General features: G+C 49.0%; 1 protein-coding gene across 6 annotated transcripts in view; it reads right to left on the bottom strand.

The window, feature by feature from the left end:
- The window catches only part of Usp36 (ubiquitin specific peptidase 36), a 31,203-nt gene extending 12,221 nt beyond the window's left edge, over positions 1–18,982 (bottom strand). Inside the window, exons 1-14 of one of the 6 annotated variants that reach the window (XM_057774553.1) lie at positions 18,885–18,982; positions 16,839–16,991; positions 15,773–15,926; positions 14,479–14,740; positions 13,581–13,802; positions 9,423–9,533; positions 8,903–9,005; positions 6,131–6,198; positions 5,606–5,676; positions 4,846–4,928; positions 3,629–3,740; positions 2,185–2,325; positions 1,518–1,618; positions 768–906 (exon numbers count right to left, since the gene is read on the bottom strand). In XM_057774553.1, coding sequence (XP_057630536.1) covers positions 768–906; positions 1,518–1,618; positions 2,185–2,325; positions 3,629–3,740; positions 4,846–4,928; positions 5,606–5,676; positions 6,131–6,198; positions 8,903–9,005; positions 9,423–9,533; positions 13,581–13,802; positions 14,479–14,740; positions 15,773–15,853 — 1,494 coding nt within the window. In that variant the 5' untranslated portion in view covers positions 15,854–15,926; positions 16,839–16,991; positions 18,885–18,982. The other 5 variants (XM_057774552.1, XM_057774556.1, XM_057774558.1 and 2 more) reach the window with 5 other exon arrangements.
- Positions 18,983–25,951: the final 6,969 nt, after the last annotated feature.

Genomic DNA, 25,951 nt, shown 5'->3' on the forward strand with positions numbered 1-25,951 from the left:
ATCTGTATCGTTACATCCCAGCACCCAGCAGGCACAGGTGGAAGGAGCACTTTAAATTCAAGGCCAGCCTGGGACACAGAGGAAGACCTGGCCTCCTCCTCCAAAGGCGGTTTTACAAATGTGCAGTATAGGAGTGTGTGTGCTGAACTGGATCATGCAAGTAAAGCAGCCTTGTCCTCGTGGCTGTACCTGCCACTGCTTCTGCGTGCCCAGGTTTGCCTCCTTCAACCAGGGGCATCTCTGCAAGTGAGGCTGCCAGCTTCCCAAATGGCTGCAATGACTTCCAACTCTGCATTTAAATCATGTAGATTAAAATTCAGAAGTCCACAGCTAAGTTTTATTACTGTGTATATGTGGGTATATGTTTGTGTGTATATAGACATACCTATGCTTTTACTCTGAACCATTTGAATAAATGCAGACATCGCATCCTTTTACCCACAGGTATGCCTGTATCTAGCACCAAAGAATTATAAAGAAACAAGGCCATGACTACAACCAGGATACCAGCATTAACAGAAAACAGCGGGTGTTTCCCTGGGAGTCTGTCTAGCGCTCCTGGGCAGCAGCTGAGCCCTACAGTCCTATCTTTCCCTTCCCAGGGCAGCTGCTAACCACCTGAAGAAATAAAATTGTTGGTACAGTGCCACAGCCTACAGCTTCCTCTCACCATGGCAAGGTCCCTGAGAGAAGACCCCTAGACTTCTGCAATGTTCAAAGCAGGAACCAGAAGAGCAGCCAAGCAAGTTCTTCCACTTACACAGTACCTTTGCCATCAGTGGGGAAGAAACGACCCCATTGCCAGGGCTCTTCTTGGGGTGATCTGGAATGACACTGGGACGACTGGGAAGAGTGGAACCCACCCTGGAGACAGGGCCCTCAGGACTTTTCTTAGAGCCTGGAATTCTGCAGGGGGAAGAAAGGGATTGGGATTTCCTTACTTGTGCCAAGAAAGCAATGCAAGGAGCAGCAGAGGCCCTAGTGTCCCAGCAGTCTTCTAGAACCCCCGCCGCGCCCTCTGCATTCTAAGGCTTGACAGAAGCCTTGGACAGAGCCCTACTAGAGCAGATTCTCAAGGAGCCAGAAAACCAAAGAACCCCAAATCTGCCAGACTTGGCACCAAGTGACAAGAACACCTCAGGGATAGCCAGTCTCTGTGGTGCCTTCCTAAGATCTGCTGCATGCCTATCCCCAGTGTGAAATGGGTCACTTCACTGGAGAAGTTGCCCAGGCTACTGTCACACCAAGGCAAAGGCCTCATTAAGGTAGCAGCATGAGTGACAATTACCCACCCACTGCTGTAGGCAGTCAGAACCCTCCCCGCACTGTCATCCAGTTTTCAGCCACCCACTAGCAGGACACAAGCTCCCTACATGTGTCTAGAGATGGTCTGTTCAAGCATTCCCCCTCCAGCCAATCCCCAGGAGCTTACAGACAGGAAAGCGCTGCCGGGAACCCTGGCTCAAGTAGAACATGCTCTAGAGCAGGACAATCCAGGGAGGGTGGAGGCTACTCACCGCAGGTAGAAGAGCACGTAGGCCTGCTGGTTCAGAACCACCTTGACGTTGCTGGAATGGACCAAGGAGTCATTCATCTGGTACCACTGTCCATTGCTAGCCTGAGCAGCAGTGGGAGGGGATGGTTATAGAAAACAGCAGGCAACAGATGGGCCACAAGCACATTTCTCTTCAAGTTTAAGGCAGAGGCTCACAATGTTTTCAGTTGAGCTCAAACTCTCAACCTTCTAGAATACTGGAATTACGAAGGTATGGTTTACCATACCCACTAATGAACCTTAAAAAACCTCCTAAAATTGGTATTTATTTACTTATTTATTTGGGGGAGGGCATGTGCACATGCCATGCAAGTGTGGAAGTCAGAGGACAACTTGAAGGAGGTCAATCTGTTCTCCCACTCTGGGGGTTCCTGGGATGGATCTCAGGTGGTGAGGCTTGGTGGTGACCATTTTGCTGGCCCCAGGACCACAGTGTAAAACTCATTTTTTCTATAAATTCACGAAATGGAAGAACAAAACACAGATGCAAAGGACTTCTGTTTCCCAGAAAAAAAAAACAAAACAAAAAGTACAATGGCCTTGTTTAGATTTTATGGGCACCGGTCACTTGCCCCAGAGGGTGGCACAAGTTCACCTGCCCACAGCTGAGCTCAGGCGTCAACGCTCACCTTCACATAGCAGTAGTAGTGCCCAGCGTGGCAGCTGTAGCCTGAATGCACCAGGACAGCATAGAGCCCATACATGACAGGGTCACCACTGCTCTGCGACATGTATGGGCGGATGTTCAGGAACTCGGGATAGCCAACATCCTGGTTTAAAAAAAAGGAAAGCTAAGTAACACGCAGGAGAATATGGGTTATTTATATCCATAGTCTCAGAAATGTTTGCTTTGACCAATCTTCATTGTGTGTCCAAGGAGAGACTCCAACTCCCTATGTCTGGCTGGCCGTGAACTCGCAGCCCTTCCATCTCCATATCCCAGGTGCTGGGGATGACAGGCAAGGGTTGCCAGACCCAGTTTTTTTCTATGTCTTTCTATGACAAAATTTCATAAGCCAATATGTAAACAATGGGCTCATAGCCCTGACCCAACTTTGTTATAATACAGTCTTCAGATTCAAACAAACTGCACTCCTCCGAACTATTGCCAAGAAGGGCTCACAGGAAACCCAAGTTCCTCAGGACACCGCCATGGCATTTTCCCCACCAACCATGTCTGCACTGCCCAGCTCAGGAGGATACATTTAGTTCTTTCCATTACATTTTATCTATGTATGTGTATGTATATGTATGTATACATGTATACACACACACACATACATGTGGGTATATGTATATGGCATGGCAAGTTTCAGGAGTCAATTCTCTCTTTATACCAAGTAGGTCCCAGGAATCAAGTCTAGGTCATCAGGCTTAGTGGTAGGTGCCTTTACACACTGAACCATCTCACCAACCCTAGATAATTTTTTATAATAAGTCCTCTTAGAGATTCAAGACTTGATACAACTTCTATAGCTAGGTAATGTCACATGCCTTTAATACCAGCACTTTAAATACCAGAGGTAGGTGGATCTCTGAGTCTGAGGACAGCCACAGCTACAGAGAAACCTTGTATTAAAAAAAAGGGGGGGGGGGCGCATCTAAGGGACTGGAGAGATGACTTGTAGTTAAGAACACTGGCTGTTCTTAGAGGACCCAGGTTTAATTCCCTGCATCACAGGAGGCTCACAAACGTCTGTAACTACATTTCCAAGGGAATCTAGCACCTCCTTCTGGCCTCTGAGGGCACCAAGCTTACAAGTGATATACAGTTAAACAAGGAGGCAAAAACACTCACACACATAAAATAAACTAAAATAAAATTTAAGCTGGGTGGTGGTGGTGGCGCAGGCCTTTAAACCCTGCACTCAGGAGGCAGGACAGGCAGATCTCTGTGAGTTTGAGAACAGAGTGGTCTACAAGAGCAAATGCCAGGACAGGCTCCAAAGCTACAGAGAAACCCTGTCTCGAGAAACCAAAATAAATAAATAATAAAAAATTTAAAAGATAGACGTGCAGATCCCTAGACCTGTTCTTCTCAAGAGCAGCCTGGACATCAACAGGGTGACTCACCTTGGTGATCTTTCCCCCACTGAAATTGGCAAAGCGCTTGAGGGACAGAGTTAGGACATTGGATGTTCTATGGATGGTGAAGCGCTTGCTGGCTGGAACCTTCTTCTTACACCTACAAGAGCAAATGGAAAAGCTATTGGTGTGCTCGGCAGGTGTCCTGCTGCCTTAGTAGCAGGAAGGCCTGTGACAACAAGCATCTGAAGCCAAACCCACACACTCTTAGACAATCACAAGTCCCAAAGCAAGAAGACCCCTCAACAGGAACCTAAGTGAGAGGTGAGACTTTGTGAAACATGGGAAGCACACAGGGCCAGTGTGGAAGCACAAAACAGCCAGATGAGAAACGGGCAGGAAACCGGGATGAAAGACAATCTCATCCCAAGCCAGAGGAAGCAAATTTAAAGAGGAATAAAAGCAAGAAACCCTAAAAAGCCCAATGTGGCCGGACATGGTGGCTCAAGACTTTAATCCCCAGCACTCAGGAAGCAGATAAGTGGATCTCTGTGAATGAGGACAGCCTGGTCTACAGAGAGTTCCAGGACAGCCAGGGCTACATGGTGAGACCTGGTCTCAAAACAAAACGAAAGCCCAATATAATGTTGTTGGCCTTCAATCCCAGTACTCAGGGGGTGGGGCAGGTGGATCTGTGAGTGTGAAGTCCGTCAGGGCTACAGAGGGAGATCCTGCTCAAGTCAAAAACAAAACAAAATTCCAACCTACCCCCCAAACAAACCAGTGCTGTGACCAACTGAAAACTGGAGTGAAGGGACTTTGGGTGGTTGCAGCTTTAAAATGACCCCCATGCCAGCTCCCCCAGGGTGTGCCTCATGAGGACAACTGTTCGTGCTGAGACAGGATGACCCGACCCCTAAAAACAGGAGTTGCACACAGATCTCATTTAAGATCAAGACAGCAGGGTGGAGGGTTCTCCATTGCATCCACTGAGGGGGCTACGGATCAGACCCTTTGCCTCTCTTCGACGCAATTTCCACGGTAGACACAGGGAAAAGAGTAGACACGGTAGACATGCTAATACATGTCACAAGGACAGGCGCTGGGTGAGCAGCAGTTATGGGCCTCAGGCTGCTGGTGGGCCGCGTCCATAAGCCAGCTGAAGGCCACTCAGGAAATGTGAGCAGCGGTCAACCCTGAGGAGGGTCAGGCAACTATTTATAGTGTTCCGGATGGTCACTTTCTTATAAGCAGGTGACACTTACTTAGCACACATATAGGCGTTCTCTCCACTCAGCACATCTGGTTTCACGAAAAGTTCCAGAGCACGTACAATATTTGCAGCTTGCTGAGGAGGACGAAAACAGAACAGAATGAACAGCAAGAGAAAAAGCCTGACTCGCGAAGTCCCAGATTTAAGGTTTTTTCAGGCCGAGGCAGCAAGTGATAAAACCTGACTTGCATAAATATTGGCCTTGCTAACTCATCCCCACCCCCAGCAGAAGCAAGGAGCGGACGGACAGTGCCCTTCTCTAGAGGTGACAGGTGACAGCCATGTGAGATCATGAGTCAGGCACTTTCACTGTGACTGCAGCTGGGGTGGCTCAGAAACTCAAGGTCCCTGCAAAGGCAAGGATAGGCTGACAGCAAAGAGGCGTTCTCTCCTCAAGCACCAGTGTGAGGCACTGCCACTATTGATGCCTCAGAACACAAAACTAAGTTTTACTTTTTATTCTTTAACAGGAAGGAATTTGCATAGGCAAAGGCTAGACCTACCCCCCCAAACAAAACAGTACTGTGACCAGAGAAAGCTGAAAACTGGAGTGAAGGGACCTTGGGTCACAAATGTTGGCTTATCTGTGCTATGTGCAGCAGAGGCAACCACCCCGCTGCAAACAGAGGACACAGGGGAGCCGAGTGCCCTTACTCCCATCTATTCTGACCCACACCTTTCTTGCTGTTGATCCCTCTGGCCTCCCTCTCACCCTCGTCACCCCTATGAACACAGATCACTGCCAAGCATACCCGAATCTCCAGCGCTATGTCCAAGTAGGGATCGTATGTGTCTGAGACGCTCTTGCACACAGAGCACTTCACTGCAACAGAACACAGAGGCAGTGGGCAGCTGGGACCCACCAGAGCACCACCCAGGTCCAGACACCCAGAACCACAGGTCTACAACATTAAACTCAGCTCTCACGAAAGGAGACTGTCCCTTAACTGGAGACACAGATACAAGTCACGCCCGGTTCTTTTATCAGGCCTTGCTTGCCTGGCTACTCCCACAGGCCAGTGGACAAGCCCTCTGCAGCAGAACACAGGCCTCACCCCAAGGACTGAGAGCGATGAAAGAACTCAATCATCACATCACACACTGCTTCTCCAACTCCCTCAGGGGATAGTCCCACGGTGGGCAAGGGTGGCAAGTCAGAAAGACAAGGCCTGGGACCTCCAGCCCCTCCAGCTCACGGTCTTGCAGCTAGGGGCATACCCCCACCTGTCTGGGAATGCTGAGGACTTCCTGGTTCAGAGTGCAGATCATCTGCTTACCTCGGGATCTGAGATACCCTCCAAAGATCTGATGTACCAGGGTAGTAGCCTGCGTCTGCCGATCCAACCTAAAAGGAAGCCGCAGTCATGACGAGGAGAGGACAGCACAGCACAGCAAGGCACGCTATTCACAGCCAGCACCCCACCCTCATCAGCACCAGATCAGCTGACAGATGACGCCCTACTCCACTCCAGCCCCCAGCAGCGTTCCTAAACTCTTCATCAGACCTTTGTCTCCTTGGGCCCCCACCCCACAACAGCACCTTCAACCTTCACAACCACTTGACCACCCCACAGAACACCCCAGCATCTTCGTCCAATTGTATCCCTGCTTTCCACTCTCTGTAGAAGGACCCAAGCCTTGACTGGGAGGCAGGAACAGTCCTAGGACCCATGGCATTGGCCCTTGCCATGTCTTCCACTGGGCTGTGGAGGCTAAAGCTGCAGGTTCAGTAATATTTCTTGACTGGCTGTCACATGAAGGGACATGACAGCAGTAGCCTTCAACAGAGGAGGGCCACCATACCCTTCCTTTTTCCTGATACCCGGGCAGCACTAAGCCACACTGACTAGCACCTTCTCTGCCTGGCCAGGCACAGTTCCTCCACTTCAGTACTCTACTTGACTGACCTGCCACAGCCACCCTCGCACACTAGGGATAGGCCTGGAGTATTCTCCAGAAGACGACAGCAATAGGAGAGTGTGGCCAGCTCTCAGCTGCTCGCTGACTCCCCCAGGTTCTATTCTTGGCCAGAGGTTACATCCTCAGCCACTACCACTGAGTGGCACTAAGTTTGGAGATCTCCCAAGGCCATCTCCTGTGGTTGACATCACCTGGCCAGATCCCATGCTGCACACTTCACTGCCCTCTGAATGGATGATGTGCAAGGCTTTCCTGTGAACTTTTAAACACTTATCACCAAAACATTTGGAGAACAATTTTTTTTGTGCAATGATGGGCAATGAAAAAAATATGAACTGCCGGGCGATGGTGGCGCACGCCTTTAATCCCAGCACTCGGGAGGCAGAGGCAGGCGGATCTCTGTGAGTTCGAGACCAGCCTGGTCTACAGAGCTAGTTCCAGAACAGGCTCCAAAGCCACAGAGAAACCCTGTCTCGAAAAAACCAAAAAAAAAAAAAAAAAAAAAAAAAAAAAAAAAAAAAAAAAGAACTACAACTATTAATCAAAAGAAAGGACAATCGACTGCCCATATTAGCAGGTCCACAGCCCTTCAGTCGGAAGCAGCTGGAGCGCACAGAGCTACAACCACGGCTCAGAGGCTGGAGAAGAGAGTCAAATGCAGCTCCACCCTGGCCCAGGGCAGGAGCTGTGAGAACTGAAGGACGTGGAGGCAGCAGGATCCAAAACCTTTCGAAGAAGGCAAAGCGACAGACTAGCATCTTGACACTGGAGAGCAGGGACATATACGCCACTCCAAAAAAAAAAAATCATCAATGCAAGAAGGTGCACTGCACACTGCCCGGTGCAGGCAAAAGACAGATGGGCTCTGGAGTAAAGAATCATAGGCAGCTTCAATCTATACATAGGCGTTCTGCAGGCAATTCTGTCTGTCAGTGAAAACCGTCCCCAGGCCAAAGGAGAAGAGTGACAACAGGGTCTAAAGGGACCTAAACAGCCTGAAACACTCAAGAGACAGAAGGAACATCCTAAAGAGAAGACTTCAAATAAACAAACACATGCTAAAAACAAAATAAAATAGAACATAGATCTCATTTGGGGTTGGAGAAAAGGCTCAGTGGTTAAGAAAGATTGGCTGCTCTTGCAGAGGACCCTGGTTCAGTTCCCAGCACCCATGCCATGTGGCTCACAACTGCCTATAACTCCAGCTCCAGAGGATCTGACATGCTCCTCTGGCCTCCATGGGAACCCACACACGATACTCACTCACAGAGACATACATCCACAGACAACACACATAAAAATGATAAAAATAAATTAAAAAAAAAAAAAGGTGCCAAGGCATGGTGGTGCACACCAAAATCCCAGCAGAGGGAAAAGGATCAAGAGTTCAAGGGTTACTCACCACCCTGTCTCAAAGGAAAAAGAAAAGAACTGGGCGGTGGTAGTACACACCTTTAATCCCAGCACTCGGGAGGCAGAGGCAGGCGGATTTCTGAGTTCAAGGGCAACCTAGTCTACAAAAAATGAAAACCAAAACCAAAATCCAAATCAAATTAAAAAAGAAAAAAGAAAGAAAACAAACAATAAAGGAACAGCCTTTCTGAGTGGAGACTGCAGAGAGAACCTGTCCAAGTGAAAGTGGACCTTCCTTCCCTAAGTGTGAAGCCCCTGCTTCCTTCTCTAAGCATGAGCGTGTGATTTCCCTACCTTCTTTCTCTAAGTGTGAGCCCCCACTTCCTTCTCTATTTCAAAGTAAAGACGTGGTTTTAGAGGCTGAACAAGTTCATGGCTACAGGTCAACTTTTGAAGTTTTTTTTTTTTTTTTTTGAGACAGGGTTTCTCTGTGAAACAGTCCTGGCTGTCCTGGAGCTTACTTTGTAGACCAGGCTGGATTAGCACTCCCAAGTGCAGGGATTAAAGGCGTGTGCTACCACCGCCCAACTTCAAGAAATTTTCTAGAGCAGCTCCCTCCAACAGAGCTTAATGGCCCAGGCTGCAGAGCACCAGGTAGTCAGACCTGGGCAACAACACAAACACCTCAGAGGATGGCTAGAGGGAGGCTGCGCTGTCCCCAACATAAAGAAGGTGCCCTCAGCCAAGTAGCACATGTGGGGAAGTGAGACACATACTTAGCATAGCCGTTCAAGCAGGCCTTCTGCATGGCATCGATGGTGTACCGCAGGAATTCGTGTGCATCCTCTTGGTTTCCGAAGCGGAAGTGCCGGGCGATCTCTGGAGGAAGAAGAGAAAGATGCAAAAGGATCTTGACTGTTGGAGGCCACTTTTACAGGAGCCAGCATCATGTCAGAGTGCCATGTGACTAGAAGACAGGGTCTCTACAGCGCACATCAGTGCACATCTCCCTCACCCCTCTCCCAGCTTTCATGCTCACCTGTGTCTTAATTTCAGACACAGCCCTCCCACCTGGCTAAAAGCCTAACTATTCTTCCAAGTAGTGCCCAGAGAAAGCCTTCCTTCAGTGAAACACTGAGCACATGTGTGCATACTAACTACCATGCTGGGGTCTGCACCATTATGTGGGACCTTCCATACATAAGGATTCCTGAGACTCCATCCATGGCTTTTCTCCTTCTTCCTCCAACCACAGAGCTAGTACTTGGCAGATACTCAACCAAAATTCTTTCTTACTTTTCAGGTCTCTGATGAAGGAAACGGGCTTGATGGCATTGCCACTGTTGGCAAAGGCCTGGACCATGTGGTTCTGCATGACACACAACATGCAGAAGTTTCCTTGGTGACCTACAGTGGGCAAGAAGCAACTTTAGGGTGAGTAATTTCCAGACAACCCATAATAACATCCTCACTTCACGTGCAGGGTGAACGCAACACAGGCTACATATGACAGCCTAGAAGTTCAACGGAAGCAAGCCTGATGCTTATGTAAACGGACTAGTTTCTCATTAAACACTGCACTAGAACACGATACACTCCTGCCTTAAAACTGACTTTTAGCAGGGCGGTGGTGGTGCACACCTTTAATCCCAGCACTTGGGAGGCAGAGGCAGGAGGATCTCTGTGAGTTCGAGTCCAGCCTGGTCTAGAAGAGCTAGTTCCAGGACAGGAAACAAAAAGCTACAGAGAAACCCTGTCTCGAAAAATCAAAAAAAAACAAAAAAACAAAAAAAAACCTGACTTTTAAAATAGATGTAGAAAGAACAAGACCCCACCCTGCTTCAGCTGTCTTGGGAGGCTGTAAGTGAAATGCCGATTATCATAGTCCAACTCCCCACAATCCTTCCCCCACAGGTACCTTGACCCAATCTGCCTGCTCACTGTAACACACGAACAGTACCATCACGACCACAAGTCAACAGGCTCACGGAGGTGTGCTGGTTATGCCATACACCTGCAATTTGCTTTCCTGACATCCATGCTGCCCACCCAGCTCTTTCCCCTGGTTCTACAGCTGGAACATTCCACAAATGGACAGACGGGTCTACTTATGGTATCCACCCCAACAAACTCCACTTTTTCACATCTACCACCACTGCAATGAATGGACCTGCCATTTTTCTCCTTATGCACTAAGGAATACACCTGGAAGAGAAATTCCTGTAACAAAAGAAGCTGTCAGCTTTGTGAAGACTGAGGTTACTTACACCTCTGAACCTTGGCTGCCTGCCACAGGCTAGCTGCCTGCTGCGCTGGCAGGTACACCTTCAATTCTATGAGACAAACTCTGAACATGACGCTTCAGGCCAATCTTGTCACACAAAATCCAACCCAAACCAATTAGTGCCACTCTCAGTAGCTGAGACCAGTGTACTGACCCCTCACCAGCAGCACTGGCTGCTCCTCGGTGGGTAGGTGCTGCTCACAGTCAGGTGACCCACACAGAGGATACAGACCACAGCTGTGGTACTCTCCATGCCTGCCGAACCACGCTGCAGCTAACCTGTGCCAGGTAACCAGGATTCAGTTATATCACCGCTTAACTGAATCAACCCACAAAGCTGAAAAATGGCTCAAAAAACCCCTGTGGAGCGAGCAAAAAATGGAGGACTCTACAGGGAAAGAGCAGACAAGAAAAGAACAGAAGAAAGCACTTATGTAAGGCTCGGGTAGGAGGATGTGACTGCCAAGGCCGTGAGGTCAAGATGACAGTCTGAGCACTCTGACAGCAGTCCCAGCCTTTCCTCTCCGAGCTGTGAGTATTTCTGGCAGCAGTGAGATTAAACCCTGACCCTGTACAGCGTGAACAAGGGTGCTACCCCAGACACACTCACTCCTTTAAGTAACAGAATGCTCTTGAGCTCATTGCGCAGCTCAACGTCATGTTAACGCCACTACTCCTATCACATCCATCTGCCTCTGGATCCAGCCTGATCTGACTCCTAACTTTAGCCACCACCCTCCCACCCGTGACTGTATTTTTGTTTTCTCTTTCTTTCTTCCTGAGTGAAACAGGGATTCTCTGTATAGCCCTGGCTATCCTGGAACTCGCTCTGTAGACCAGGCTAGCCTTGAACACAGAGATCTGCCTGTCTCTGCCTCCCAAATGCTGGGATTTAAAGACATGCGCCACCACTGCCTGGCCATTGTTTTCTTTAAAGTCTCATTACCTATGAGCTGGGGACAGACTTAGTAGGAAGAGTGCTTCCTTTGAAAGCAAGAGGACATGATTTCAAAGCTCCAACACTCATGCTGGGCATGGCCACCTAGGCCTGAAATCCCAGCCTTGCAGACGGGCACTGAGACAGGCAGACTGATCCTGGAAGTTTGCTAACCCATCCTAGCCCAGTGAGATCCTGGTTTAGTGAGCAATCCTACCTCAAAAAAACAAGGTAGAAAATGATGAATATTCAATGTACTTCTGTTCCTCTGCATCTGCTTGCTCATGTGAACTCACAAACACACACACCCTTTGTGTGTTTTCTGTGACTTTCCTGCCCACTGGACATTATGTTACTAAGATTTGTTCAGAAGATAAAACATACTTATATACACTGTTTTTTTTAAAGATTTGTTTTTTATTTTATGTTTAATGAGTATTTGGCCCAAGTGTATGTCTGTGTATCGTCTGTATGCCTGCTCCCCTTGGATGACAGAAAAGGGTGTCAGATAACTGGAGTTACAAATCGTGTGAGCCACCATGTAGGTGCAAGGGATTGAACCCAGGTCCTCTGCAAGAGCCACTGAGTCACTTTATATGAGACTAATTCAGCTCCAGCTAAGGTTGGGTTCTTGGAGTTGGTTTTGGATACAAAAGTTTTTCTTTCCAAAAAAATACATACACGTATGTGGGTTTAGTGACTTATGCAGAAACACTTTTTTTTCTTTTTTTATTTTATGTGTATTTGTGTTTTGCCTGTATGTATGTCTGTGTGAGGGTGTCAGATTCTGGGAGTTACAGACAGTTGTGAGCTGCCATGTGGGTGCTGAGACTTGAACCCAGGTCCCCTGTGCTCTTAATCTCTCCAGCCCCTTTTCTTTTCTTTTCTGAGGCAGAACTTCACTAGGTAGCCCGGGCTGGCCTGGAACTCTGTGTGGACCAGGTTGCCCTTGCCTCTACCTACCAAGAGCTGAGATTAAAGGCGTGAGCAGCTGTGTCTGACTAGAATACTGTTTTTAGAGCACTTTCCTTTTCTAGCAGTCTTACAGAGTGGCAATGCGGCCACCCACGCTTGACTGTACCTTACAGTACATACTTACAAGGTCACTACCTAGGATAATGCTCCGCCGCCTCCTGTGCACTATCAGAAGGGAAAGGCCCGTCTACTACTCTAAGAGGGCTTGTTATCACCGTCAAGTTTTCCAGGCAAGCGTCCTCTCTCACTCCACTAATATAGCGACTACCTGACCACCTAGACACCCACAGCACGCCCTCTGCGCCAAGTGATATAAGACCAAGCCTTTGAAGGAATTCATTTCATCCTTACAATTCTGTATGGAAGCCAGTATTCTTCTGTAAAGCAGAGACAGGGGGCAGAAGAAAGCCAAAGAACATTCTAAAGACCCAACTAAGTTTAGCGGCAGAACTGGGGCACAGATAGGCAGAGGCTCTCGCAGCATGCTGAGCATCTGTGGGAGGCTTTCCTACAGGATGCCTGTACTCTCAGGAGGAACCCCAGTTCTCCAGATGATTTCAAGCTGCCCAAGATGCTTTCGTATTAGCTAACAAGTTTAGAGCAGCTCATCAGTAAGGCAGAACGGGTTTTGCTTCTCCAGGTTTAAGAACCCCTCAGCATAAGCTAGTGTTCACTAGAAGAGCTACTAAAGGACTAACATGAGCTAGCTCTGGTAAATCTCACAGCTCCAGCTTCTTCACCCGATTTTTTTTTTTTTTTTTTTTTTTGGTTTTTCGAAACAGGGTTTCTCTGTAGCTTTGGAGCCTGTCCTGGAACTCCCTTTGTAGACCAGGCTGGCCTCGAACTCACAGAGATCCGCCTGCCTCTGCCTCCCGAGTGCTGGGATTAAAGGCGTGCGCCACCACCGCCCGGCTTTTCTTCACCCGATTTTAAATTCTATTTTGGGGCATGTTTGGTTCCCAAAATTGGTTCAGCACACACACAAGATAGTTGAACAGACGCTGTGAGGAGGCATCTTTCAAAAACCCTTCTCTCTAGAGAGCATGACCCTGCCTGAGTGAAACTCACACATGGCCCATACGATAGCAGATGAAATTCCCCTCACTGTGTCAACCACCATGTCCCATTAGCTTCACTCTAACTGTCAGACAGACAGAACGACAGCCCCTCACACACAGGGGTCTTTCTAGCTGGTGTTAAAGTGAGGGACTGCCTGGTTCAGTGACTCACACCGAAGCCCACTGTAAGCCCCACTCACAGCTCCGTGCGTGCTCTTTGGAGAGCAGGTAGTTGGCCAGAGGCGGCGTGTAGGTCAAGCACTGAATGGTGGAGTTCAGGAAGCAGGTGTTACCCAGGTTGTGCAGCCCTGCGCCAACGCGGAAAACGCGTTCCCACCTTAGCGACAGTCTCTCCGTAGGGAAGAGCACTTTCTGTGGGGCAGGGACTCCGTCGCCTCCACTTCCAGACACACGCTCGGTGCCTAGAAGAGAAAAAAATGAAACCAGGTCATCCCAGGGACCTTCCATGCTCAGTTCAGAGCTCAAGGCGCCTGTGATGAGAAGAAGCAGTGGGTTCCAGCTCCGCGCCATACTGTGCACCAAGGAACCCACCCGACATCTGTATTTTCATCCCCACGTTCTCTCCACCCGAAACTAACTGTGTGCAGGTATACATGAGATTAAGATGGCGCGTGTGTCGGGGTCAGAGGACAACTTTTAGGATTCGACTCTCCAACCCGCCCACTGAGGCAGAGTGTCTCCAATTGTTTCTCCCGCTGGCACACACGCACACTCCAAGTGAGCTGTCCATGAACTTCCTGCTGATCCTCTAGTCTCCTCCTCCCCTCTCCCTGCAGGTGTGCTGCGGTGACAGGCACACCAGAGCACTCAATCCAGCCATTTCTGTGGGCTTGAGCTGCAGACCCACACAGCTAATGCCTTCATTGGCTGAGCCATTCCTTAGCCCCTTGGACCTGCTTTCTGACCTCACTAAAGAAGGAGGTCACATTCAAGGAATGTTCAAGTACACAGATATCCTTCCCGGTCACCCTGTATCATGACAGCTATTATGACAGACCACTGACTCCTGGAAGCCCAAAACTACTCCAGCTGCCAACTCAGGGCTACTCACTTGGGCCAAAACACAGCCCCCAGTACCTGGTTTCCTGGGCTGTAGCTCATCTCCACTCTTGTGGCGACTCGCTCCGTCGGCCCTGGAGTTCAGCAGCACATACTTGCTCTTCAAGGACTCTAGCTGGTAGGAGAAGCTCTTGCTGGCAGGTTCAAACTCAATCCTCTGCAAAAGGACCTTCTTGGCAGAGGCAGCCAGCAGCTTGCCCAGGTCCCCATCCTCTGCTGAGTCCTTGCGGCCAGGCTTAAGAGCCTCCTTCAGCTTATCGACTATTGGCATGGTGCATACCTGTAGGGTGGGAAGAACCCCAGACCCATAAACAGCTACATCCCAGAGCAAGTACACGACTTCTGCCTGCTCCTTCTACTCAGCAGCCATCAGGACAGCTACCCAAAAGGCACAGGGGCAGCTAAAGGCAGAGCAAGCAGCGTTGCATGTGACCACTGGCATTATTTCCTGAAACTATTTAAAAACCAATGGACGGCATATTCTCACACGCTCTGGTTTCAGGCAGCAAATGTGAAAAACGAATTGGAGGGGGGTTGTAGAGATGACTTAGTGCATGCACTACTCTTGAAGAGGACCAAGTGCAGTTCCCAGCACTCAGGCCAAGCAGCTCACAACCACGTATGGCCGGATCCAGGGCGTCCAATACCCTCTTCTAGAATTCACAAGCACTTGCATTCACATGTACACCAACACAACTACGTATAATTAAGAATAAATATTAAAGCCGGGCGGTGGTGGCGCACGCCTTTAATCCCAGCACTCGGGAGGCAGAGGCAGGCAGATCTCTGTGAGTTCGAGGCCAGCCTGGTCTAGAAGAGCTAGTTCCAGGACAGGAACCAAAAAAAGCGACAGAGAAACCCTGTCTTGAAAATCCAAAATAAATAAATAAATAAATAAAAGAATAAATATTAAAAAAAGAAATGTTGGCTGGGAATAGTTCACAAACCTTTAATCCCAGAACTTGGAAGGCAAATCCTTGTGGATCTCAGTGAATTGGAGATCAGCCTGCTTTACACAGAGTTCCAGGCCAGCCAGGGTTACATAGTGAAAGTGTGTCTGTCTGTCTCTCTCAAGATTTATTTTATTTTACATATATGGGTATCTTGCCTGCCTACACAGATATGTGCAACACATGCATGCTTGGTACAACAGATCCCCTGGAACTGGAGTTACAGTTATGAACTGCCATGTCGGTGCTGGGAATTGAACCCAGGTTCTCTCTAGAAGAACAGCCAAAGCTCCTAACCAGAGACATCTCCAGTCCCAGAGAGACCCTCTCAAAACAAAAACCAAGCATATGTGCATACTCACATGAGAATCAGCATAAGACAGATGGCCAGGCTTGTCTGCACAGGCCTCTCCGTGCTCTTCTACAGAGGCCAGGGGCCACATTCAGTACCGAGCATGTGGACAGCCTGGTCCAGGCCGAGAGCTGTGGGAGTCACCATCAGGTTTCCATGGCTTACTTTAAGAAAATGACACAAGGCATCTCCATCTCTCACCTGGTACATGTTGAAATGTCAATATCTTACATAGCCCGATTCAAATAAAATATATTACAAAAATCAATTTTACCTTTCTTATTTTTCTCATGTAGCTGCTGTGAACTTTGACCTTGCATTTAGCCATTCTATTTCCATGGTGCAGCATACATACAGATTTTCTCTCTCAGCTGGGCATGCTGCTCAGTGCTGCCTTACTCCCAGCACATGGGAGGTTGAAGCAGAAGGACTATTGTGACTTTTAGTCTGGCATGGGCTACAGACTATGACCATGTCTCAACCAGATGAGACAGACAGACAGACAGACAGACAGACAGACACACACACACACACACACTCTATCTGTCGCCAAGTGAAGAGCTTGAGAAGTAAAGCTAAGTGGGCAACAGGGACCCAGGCTCCACAAGGGCAGACCTGTGTGTTCTATCTCCACACAGGTCCAGGCTCAGATGGTTAACTGGGAGGTGGCTACAAGGATTAGTCAGGAAGCCTGCTGCACAGCAGCTCCTAACAGAGGCACAGTCAGCCAGGACAACAGCAGAAACACCGCAACAGAGATGAGCCCCTCCATCATCAGACTGTCACCCATACCCATCCTGCCCGCCACTGGCTGCTAGAGCCACACTTACAAACATACAGACCTGGAACTGCTCATTCACATCAGACAAATGAGACCCACTACCCTGACTATCCAGGAGTCAGCTACACAGGTAGACCCCAAAACAAATAACAAAAACAAAGCAAGCACCAGTCCTCTGACAAGCATCCTAAAGCCTTCTGTGATGGGGACTCACAAAGACCTTCACCCACAGGCCAGCCACTGCCAGGTTTGGGTCACTGGAAGAAATAAAGATGAGGCAGCATCCAGGGCTTACCTGGGGTGTCTGTGCTGGCTGCTGCTTTTCTCTGCAGCAGGGAATCAGGCTCTCAAGGGAGGGACGGAGCTGACCCAGCAGGTGCTTTCCTGGACTTCAGCCTGCTCAGTCACCAACACTGCCAAGTGTAGAGTCCAGAATGGGCGCCAGCACCTGGAGGATGAGCAGCGAGACTGTCACCCACGACTGGCTTCTCCCGCGGGCCCCATAAACCGCTTTCTTGTGTGAACTATGTATGACCTTCTAACAGGAAAGCGGCATCACTAAGGTTAAAGGAAGCCAGGCACAGAGATGCATGCCCATAACCCCAACATTCAAGAAACAGACACAAGAGGATCAAACATTTAAGGCTAGCCTGGGCTACGGAGCAAGACTTAAGAAGCTCTGAATTCAGAGTCCAAGGACAACTGTATTAACACCACTAAATCCACAACCCGATGGCCCTGTCCTCCACTCTACATCACCATCGTCACGTTTCTCAAACCCAGGGGGCAACTCGAGTCCGAAGATCATGTCCACAGACAACGAGACAATAGGAATGATGGATGAAAATCTCAAACTTTTTTGATTTCATTAGCCAGTTATTTTCTTTTTAAGAAAATAGTCATGAAATTTTACTTTAAGTATAAACCTTTTCTTCCATTTCCACACAGTCAACTTGATCATATAAAGGCATTTTCCATCTGTTCAAACACACGCAAATCCAAAGGACAGCACAGTCAGCACAATGCACCACCGATGGGCTTAATGACTGCTCAGTCTTGGTTCCCCTCCCCATGCCTAGGTTCTCATGCAGCATGCCTCAGAATGTTCCTTCCATCTAGCCAACACCCCCGATAGAACGTCCTCAAGCTGCAGAAGGAGGACAGCCTGACTTCTGAGAGTTCCGTTGACATCACTTCCAAAATCCGACCTTCCCACGGGGAGGTGAGACCTTTGTCCTGGCCTACTGTGAAGGATGACCAAATGGGAACGTTAAAAAAGTTATTTGCCAGAAGCACCTTCTGGTTCATTTGGTCAGGATAATGTGAAGTAATGGCAGAAAGCTGCGTGATGTAGGAACCAAGAAAAATGCTCTTGTGATTCCCCGCAAGCCCTCTGCCGTGTATGCGCAGCAAGTGTGGCTGAGGTTGAGGGATGCGCGCTCACCTACTCAGCTCTCTTAAGGGCTAGGCTACGCTGTGCCCTCAATATGCATACCCAGTTCTGAGCTCAAGCCTGGCCCCTCCATTCGGACAGGCAGCATTTAAACAGAGCCTTTCTCTCTTTAAAACGTTTTCCAAAAAAACCTCCCTTAAGACTTATGAGGTCAATTACATGCTGGGGGAGAAGGGAGACAGGGCTGGGGCCGCCCCGGTTCCACACCGCAGAGCATGCCGAGCCAGGCACAGGTGAACTACACGTCTCTTGGGCATACACCACTAAGCCAGACTATGCAGATGCCGGGGTATGTCTGTTTTAGGATTCTATTCCACCATCTCCATCCCTGAGGGATGCGCCAGACGCAGGCAGGCGCGCGCGCACACACACTCACAAGCAGCAAGGAGCATTTGGGTTCGAACGCGGTCCTGCTATTACAACAATTCGGTACGGATCCGCGCTACAGATCTGTCACCGCCCTAGGCTACAAGCTCGGCTTCGGCTCTGCCTGGCTACCCTGAGGTCTGCAGCCCCGGGAAGCTTCTGAGGAACCACCCGCACCGAGAGCGCAACCTCGGGGTCACCCAGAACCATGCGACCCCAAGTTCCGGAAGAACCCCGGGATGCAGAGTGACTGATGCAATTCCCTGGCCACGCCGGGGTTCGCAGGCACCCCTCGCCATCACCGGTCCCGTCCTCGGTCTCCGGCTGCCCTCCTTCCCCCACGCTCCTCACGCGCCATCCCTCCTCAGTGTTCCCTACGCCGCTCGCATCCCCCGTCCTCCTCCCCGCGGTCCCGGACACCGTCGCCGGCCACGCACCTGTCAGCCTTCGCCGGAGTCCCCAAGCCCCGCGGGTACGGCACGCACCTCCCGCCTGCCCTCGTCCCTAGCCGCGCGGACGCACCTGCGCTCCGCCGGGCTCAACCTCCACCTCACAGGCCTCTCGGGGGCCCGCGGAAGGCCGGCGCAACTAGAGCATCCGCTCCGGGCCGGGCCCGCACGCGCACCATCCGGGCCTCCGGAGCCTCACACACGTGTCACCACGGCCTTTAAAGGAGCCGCACCGCGGGCGCGCTCTGAGACCGCGTGGAGAGGTCCGGCTAGCTTTAAGAGGCGGGGCTAACGCCGAACACCCTTCTCTTCGACGCGCCCACCTCCTCGTCACTACTCACACGTCACCCCTCCGTCCCGCAGCCCAGCCAGTCTACGCGATGACGCATGCGCGTACAGCTCAAAGTTCCGGAAGCGCCCGGCAGCCTAGAGGCTCTGCGGCGGCCTGGCATGGTTCCCGCGGAGTGGGTGCGGTGGCGTCACTTCCGGCTGCGTGCCCGACACCGCGAGTGCGCAGGCCCAGTGGGCTGGACCTGGGAAAGGGCGGAAGCTGGATGTCGGCTCTGCTGCGTGCTGTGGGCTCTGTGGAGTGGCGCTGGGGCTTCGCGGTAGACAGCCCATCCTGGGACCGAGTCTTTGACGATTTCACCATTGCTTGATTTCTGGGCTGCTGGTGTGCTTTTGAAAAAGCTAGCAAGGGCTTGGGATGAGGTTGCAAGGTTCCACTCGTCACTGCAAGAACCAGGCGTGGTGGCACGACAATGCAGTTAACTGCAGTTCCGAGGCGTGGATGCGGGGGTGATGAGGACTTACACGTCGCCCGGGGGATACAGGATGAATATCTCCCTATAGATAAATAAATAAAGTAGAATTAGTCCATCCTTTTTTAAGTGGCCGAGATCGGAGGATCATGGAGAATGTGTTATCCTGGACCACATAGGAGAACCTTGTCACTAAGAAAAAAAAAAATCCTGCCAGGCGGTGGTGGCGCCTTTAATCCCAGCAGAGGCAGGGGGAATCTCTGTGAGTTCGAGGACAGCCTGGTCTACAGAGCGAGTTCCAGGACAGGCTCCAAAAATACAGAGAAACCCTGTCTCGAAAAACAAACAAAAAAGTCCTATTAACCTATGCCTAGCTATAAAAATGCCCCCTTAAGAGCTAGAGAGATGGATCAGAGGTTAAGAGGGCTTGTTCTTGCCCAGGACTTCCCAGCGCCCACACAGAGGTTCACAACCTCCTCAGGATCTCTTGACCTCTAAGATAAAGAAAAAAAGTTCTCTTAATTTTTATTTCGAGACAGTGTTTCTCTGTGTAACCACCCTGACTATCCTGAAACACTGTATCCCAGGGTGAGACCCGTCTGCCTCTGCCTCCCAAGTGCTGGAATTAAAAGTGTTCGTCACCACTGGTTTCTTAAATTTTTAAAGCTTTATTATTTTAAATTATGTCTATTTCTATGTGAGTGTAGTTGCCCGTGGAGGTCGGAGGTCCCATCCCCTCTTAGCACTGGAATTACAGGCAGCTCTTACATTGTGAGCTGCCTGTTGTGAGGGCTGGGAACCACACTCTGGCACTCTGTAAGAAAAATATGGGCTGTTAACTGTTGAGCATTCGCTCCAGCCCCAGAATCCTCCCTTTCTTTAGACTGATTTCTTTTGTCCTCTGACCACTCTTTGTCCCCTGGCTGGAGGTTACTCTAAACCCACTGTTCTAGGCTGGATACAATAAATTGCTACTTTTGTTGTCCTGATGCTAGCCCTGGGTGTACCATCACTGCTTCCCTGTGCTTCCTGTGTGGGAGCTGGCACCTGGCATGAGATCTAGGTTTTTATCCTTTCTTTGCCCTAATTAACCTATTACTTCAGATATTTCTCTTACTCAAGACTGGATTTCCCATCTGTTTATTTTTGGGGGGTGTGCAGGGGAACAATACCTAGAATAGTGGTTCTCAACCTTCCTAGTGCTGCAACCCAGTTCCTCTTGGTGGTGACCCTCAATTGTAAATTATTTTTATTGCTATTTCATAACAGTAATTTTGCTACTGTCGTAAATATCTAATATGTGGGATACCTAATACGCAACCCCTGTGTAAGGGTCGTTCGACCCCCCAACATGACCCACAGGTTGAGGACCACTGACCTAGAGGCAGAGTCAACAGCTCAGTTGACAGGTAGTGAATTCAATCCCCAGAACCCACCAAAAAAAAAAAAAAAAAAAGCCTGGTGTGGTAGAGTTACAGACATGACACGAGAAGTCACGCTGAGCACTTTGAGACCTGTAAAGGAAGAGTTCTTTACTTGCAACCAGATACGGTGCTGCCCAAGGGGGAAGCCAGTCTCGGATAGAGGGTTTTACTAACTTACAGACATGTTAGGCTGGTGCATCTTGCATACACCATCACCCTTAAATCTCTTTCAGGTCCAGACCTTGATTACATCTTGAACTTACTATGTAAAGATGGAAAACTCCAGTCTGAGCACCTGGGCAGGTGGAAGATTGCACGGCCAAGACGTTGTCAGAATTCTTTCTTCAGTACCTCAGTGCTGTCCTTGAAGACTTGGTACCCAGGGTCATCTTGTCCCCCTGGCAGAGTTATGCTTTTCCTGATGAGAGCACAGAAGACTTAGTGGCAGACCAGGACTGTGGTAGCTATGGCGCTGCCAGGCTCCTTGAGCTTCCTCATAAGGCATGCTCTTTGGGGATGGGGCTAATGGCTGGTCAGTACTGGTGAATATTACAAGTTCTGCTTCTTTCTTTCTTTTTTCTTTTGTGGGGGAGCAGGTTAGGAACAGGGTTTCTCTGTGTAACCTTGGCTATTCTGGAACAATCTCTGTAGACAACGCTGGCCTCAAACTCACAGAAATCCTCCTGCCTCTGCCTCCCAAGTGCTGGGATTAAAGGACTATACTGCCACTGCCCAGTAAATTTTGCTTATTTCTTTTTTTAATAATTTATTTTTTATTTTATATGCATTGGTATTTTGCCTGCATGTGTGTCTGTATGAGGGTGTCAGGCCTCCTAGAACTGAAGTTACAGACAGTTGTAAGCTGCCATGGAGTGCTGGGAATTGAACCCAGGTCCTCTGGAAGAGCAGTCCAAGGTCTTTAACTACTGAGTCACCTCTCCAGCACCTAATTTTCTTATTTCTCAATAGGCCTGGTTAGCATACTACTTACCTTTGGATGTTTTGGAGGCAGCACTTTCTTAGCTAAATTCTGCTTTGTGTGATTTAATGTATCCCAGGCAAATCATTAGTAAATCCTTCATGACCTCAATTCTGTCTGTGCAGTGTGCACTTGTAATGAGATAGTGCATAGGAACTTCATCCTCTGTGTTCCTGTCCTACCTTCAAGAATGATGCGGCAGACAGCTAAGGGCACAAATGGGAGCTACTTTACTGTTGATTCAGGATTAAAATAAGTTAAAACAGATGGCCTGTCTACCCCAACAGTAATCCCAGTGTTTGATGGCAAAGACAGGTAGATCCCTGTGGCTGACTGGCCAGCTGGCTTAGCCTACTTGGCAGGTTCAGGCCAGTGGGAGACCTTGTTTGTTTGTTTGTTTGTTTGTTTGTTTGTTTGTTTTTAAAGTGGCATTTCTGAGGAATGACACCTGAGGTTTTTGTTTTTGTTTTTGTTTTTGTTTTCTGTCCTCCACATTCACCCCATACACACAAACACCAACTGCTGAAGTTATACTAAGTAGCAAATACCAAGCTGGCCACAGTTAAATCCCCAGAGCAGCCCACAAAAAAATATACATGTACTTTGAGCATGTAAGATCCCAGAGTCTGGACTGGTGAGATGGCTCACGGGGTAAAAGCACCAGATTTGATGGTCTGAGGTTGGAAAGTAGTTCTGCCCTTCCCACCCCACCTCATTTTTGAAACTGGGGCCAGTACCTGCTAGCCTCTGGATAGCTGCCCTTGAGTGCTCCCCTGGGCACCTCAAAGTTCTCATGTCCCGAAATGGACACATCTCCACCTCCTCTGAAGGGTAGCAGAAGCTACCCTGTTGTCTATTTAAACTGGTGGAGCAACACTCAGACTCCAGTCATAGGTGACTTAGCCAGGCTCCTCCCTCTCCCCTTTGGGATCTAACAGCTGCCTATCCACCTGTGACTCTGCTCCTTTGACTCTGACACCACCTGTTCTTCCAATCAAAGTGGTGATGCTAATTCCCTGTGTGTTTGGCCACTGCTCCCTTGTTGCATCTCTGGTGTTCTTTGATGAGAACATGACCAGTTCCTGATGTGGGATTCCCCTCTGCATGCTGTTAATATGTTTTATTACCATTGGTTAATAAAGAAGCTATTTGGCCTATGGCAGGGCAGAATATAGCTAGGAAGGAAATCCAAGCAGAGATAGAAAGAGAAAGAAGGCAGAGTCAAGAGAAACATGAGCAGCCACAGGAGAAGCAAGATGTGAGGTAACAAGCCATGAGCCTCATGGTAAAATTTGGAACAACGGAAATGGGTTAAGTTGTAAGAGCTAGTTAATAATAAGCCTGAACTAATAGGCCAAACAGTTTGTAATTAATGTAAGTTTTTGTGTGATTGCTCAGGACTGGGTAACCAGGAAATGAAAATGCAATCTCCAGTTGCAAGTACCTGCATCTCTGATCAGAGATACATTCTGGTTATTTTAGTTGAGACCATAGTTATAACCCTATACCTACAGCTGCCCTATGTCCTAGGTTCCCCTCTCTATAGTAACTCGCCAGCCTGTTGTGGTATAGGTCAGTTGGTAAGTGCTTGCCTAGCATGCATGAAGTCTTGGGTCTAGTCTCTAGCACCTCATAAACTGGGGGTGGTGACATATGCCTGTAATCTCAGGTAGAGCAGACATTTAGGGTCACACTTAACTACGTAGTGAGAAGCTAGTCTCAGATATAGAAGATCCTGTCTCCAAAAACTAACCTATCAAGTTTGTTCAGTTTACCACGCAAATGTTTCTCAAGACATATTCCTCCCATTCAGTTGTTTAAGAAGGAGCTTTTGCCTGGGACTGGAGAGGTGGCTTTTGCAGAAGACCTGGGTTCAATTCCCAGCACCACCACATGGCAGCTAGCAACTGTAACTCCAGTTCCAGGGCATCTGACGCCCTCTTCTGATCCCTTCTGGTACACAGGCAAAACGTCCATACCCATGAAATAAAAATAAATACCTCTTACAAAAGAAAAGTATCTCACCATCTACATCAATATTAGTGAAACAGTCAAATATGCCGCTCAGGTGTCAAATAAAATCACATATTTAAGCAGGGTGTGGTGGTAGCAGATTCCTTAATCCCTATGCCCAAGAGGTAGAAGCAGGAGGATCGAGAGTTCAGGGTTATCCTCCACTATGTACCTAACCCTCGGCCAGCCTGGTACATGACCTATAATTATACATTCAAAGCTCACCCTTGAATGCGTGTATAACTCCCCTGACTGAGGAGCTGAGCAAGCCTATCAGCTGTCTCCTGCCTCAAGACACTTCCAACTCTAGATTCTTCACAGGCAAATCCAAATTCTCCATCTCCACCCCAATCTGATGTCTCTGCTCCGGGCTCACACTAGTCTTTGGCCAGGAATTCCCTTTCACACCTGCCCCTCAACCCTTGGCTGAGGCACTGACCACTTCAGAAGTCTCCCTGGATTCCTGATGTGGGATGTCCTTCTGTATATGTGTTGCTTTTATTGGATAATGAATAAAGCTGTTTCAGTGGACTATGCAGAGTAAAGCCAGGTAGGAAATCCGAATAGAGATATATATAGAGAGAGTAGGCAAAGTCGGCGAGAAGCCTTGTAGCTGCCGAAGGTGAAAGATGCTAGCCAGAACCTTACTTGGTAAGCCACAGCCTCGTGGTGATACACAGATTAATAGAAATGTGCTAATTCAAGATATAAGAGCTAGCTTAAAATACACCTAAGTTGTTGGCCAAACAGTACTGTAATTAATATAGTTTCTGTATAATTATTTGGGTCTGCGTGGCTGGGAGACGGAAGAGCAGTCTCTGCCTACAGATTCCCTCCTCCCCTGCCATTCTTTTGCAGTATTCTGTGGACATCTCTGTCTCTACCACGGCTCCCAAGAGCCAGAGATCACGGGGTCTCTGGAACTTGTGTGTTGTAGGCTTACTGTGGACAAATGTGTTTTTTTTTAAAATATTTATTTATTATGTATACAATATTTTGTCTGTGTGTATGCCTGCAGGCCAGAAGAGGGCACCAGACCCCATTATAGATGGTTGTGAGCCACCATGTGATTGCTGGGAATTGAACTCAGGACCTTTGGAAGAGCAGGCAATGCTCTTAACCTCTGAGCCATCTCTCCAGCACCTGGACAAATGTTTTTGAAGAGACAAAACAGCAAAGCAAGTTGCTTTCGGCGAGGCAACTGAACAGTCTCAGAATCCTAAAACAGAAGACCAGACAGACACCGAAAAAGGAAGGAAAGCTGATGCTTTTCTCCCTCTGTAGACCACGCTGACCTTGAACTCACAAAGATCTGCCTGCCTCACCCAGCAGGACAAGTTTGTTAACAGATTTGGTAAAAAGTAATGTTGATGGGGGTAGTAATGTTGCTCAAAAGTTACTTGGTCAGCTCCTGCCCTGAAGGTCACAGCAAAGCGGATTCAGTTCTCCCCCACTTCAGGGCCCATGGTTGTTGGAAGAAGTCTCCAAGATCGGAACTGGGGCCATGGACCAGTGGATAGAGTGCTTGCCAGGGTGCATTGCTGGGTGCTTGCTGGGGTGACGGGGTGATGGCTCAATAGGTAAAGTGCCTGCTGGGTAAGCAGGAGAACCTGATTGCAGCTTTCCAAGCTCCCACACAAAACCTAGATGTGTGGTACACAACCAACTATAGCCCCAGCACAGGGGAGGGGAAGCTGGCAGATCCCAGGGGCTCCCTGCTGTCAGCCAATCTAAAGGAAATGCAAGCTCCAGGTTCAGAGAGAGAGAGATGAGGGGAATAGAGGCGGAATGAGGTGGAGCTTCCTCCTGAACACCCTGGTCTCAAGTACAAGCAAGGTAGAGAAGTCACTGAGGAAGATACCCTGTCAACCCTGTCAGGTGTCAACCTCTGGCCCTCACAGGTGAGTGCTCGCCCATGCCATTCCTAATGAGTTCTTTTCTATGCCTCCTGTGTGTGGATCAG

Source organism: Chionomys nivalis, chromosome 7, assembly GCF_950005125.1.
Source record: "Chionomys nivalis chromosome 7, mChiNiv1.1, whole genome shotgun sequence".
Lineage (NCBI taxonomy): Eukaryota > Metazoa > Chordata > Mammalia > Rodentia > Cricetidae > Chionomys > Chionomys nivalis.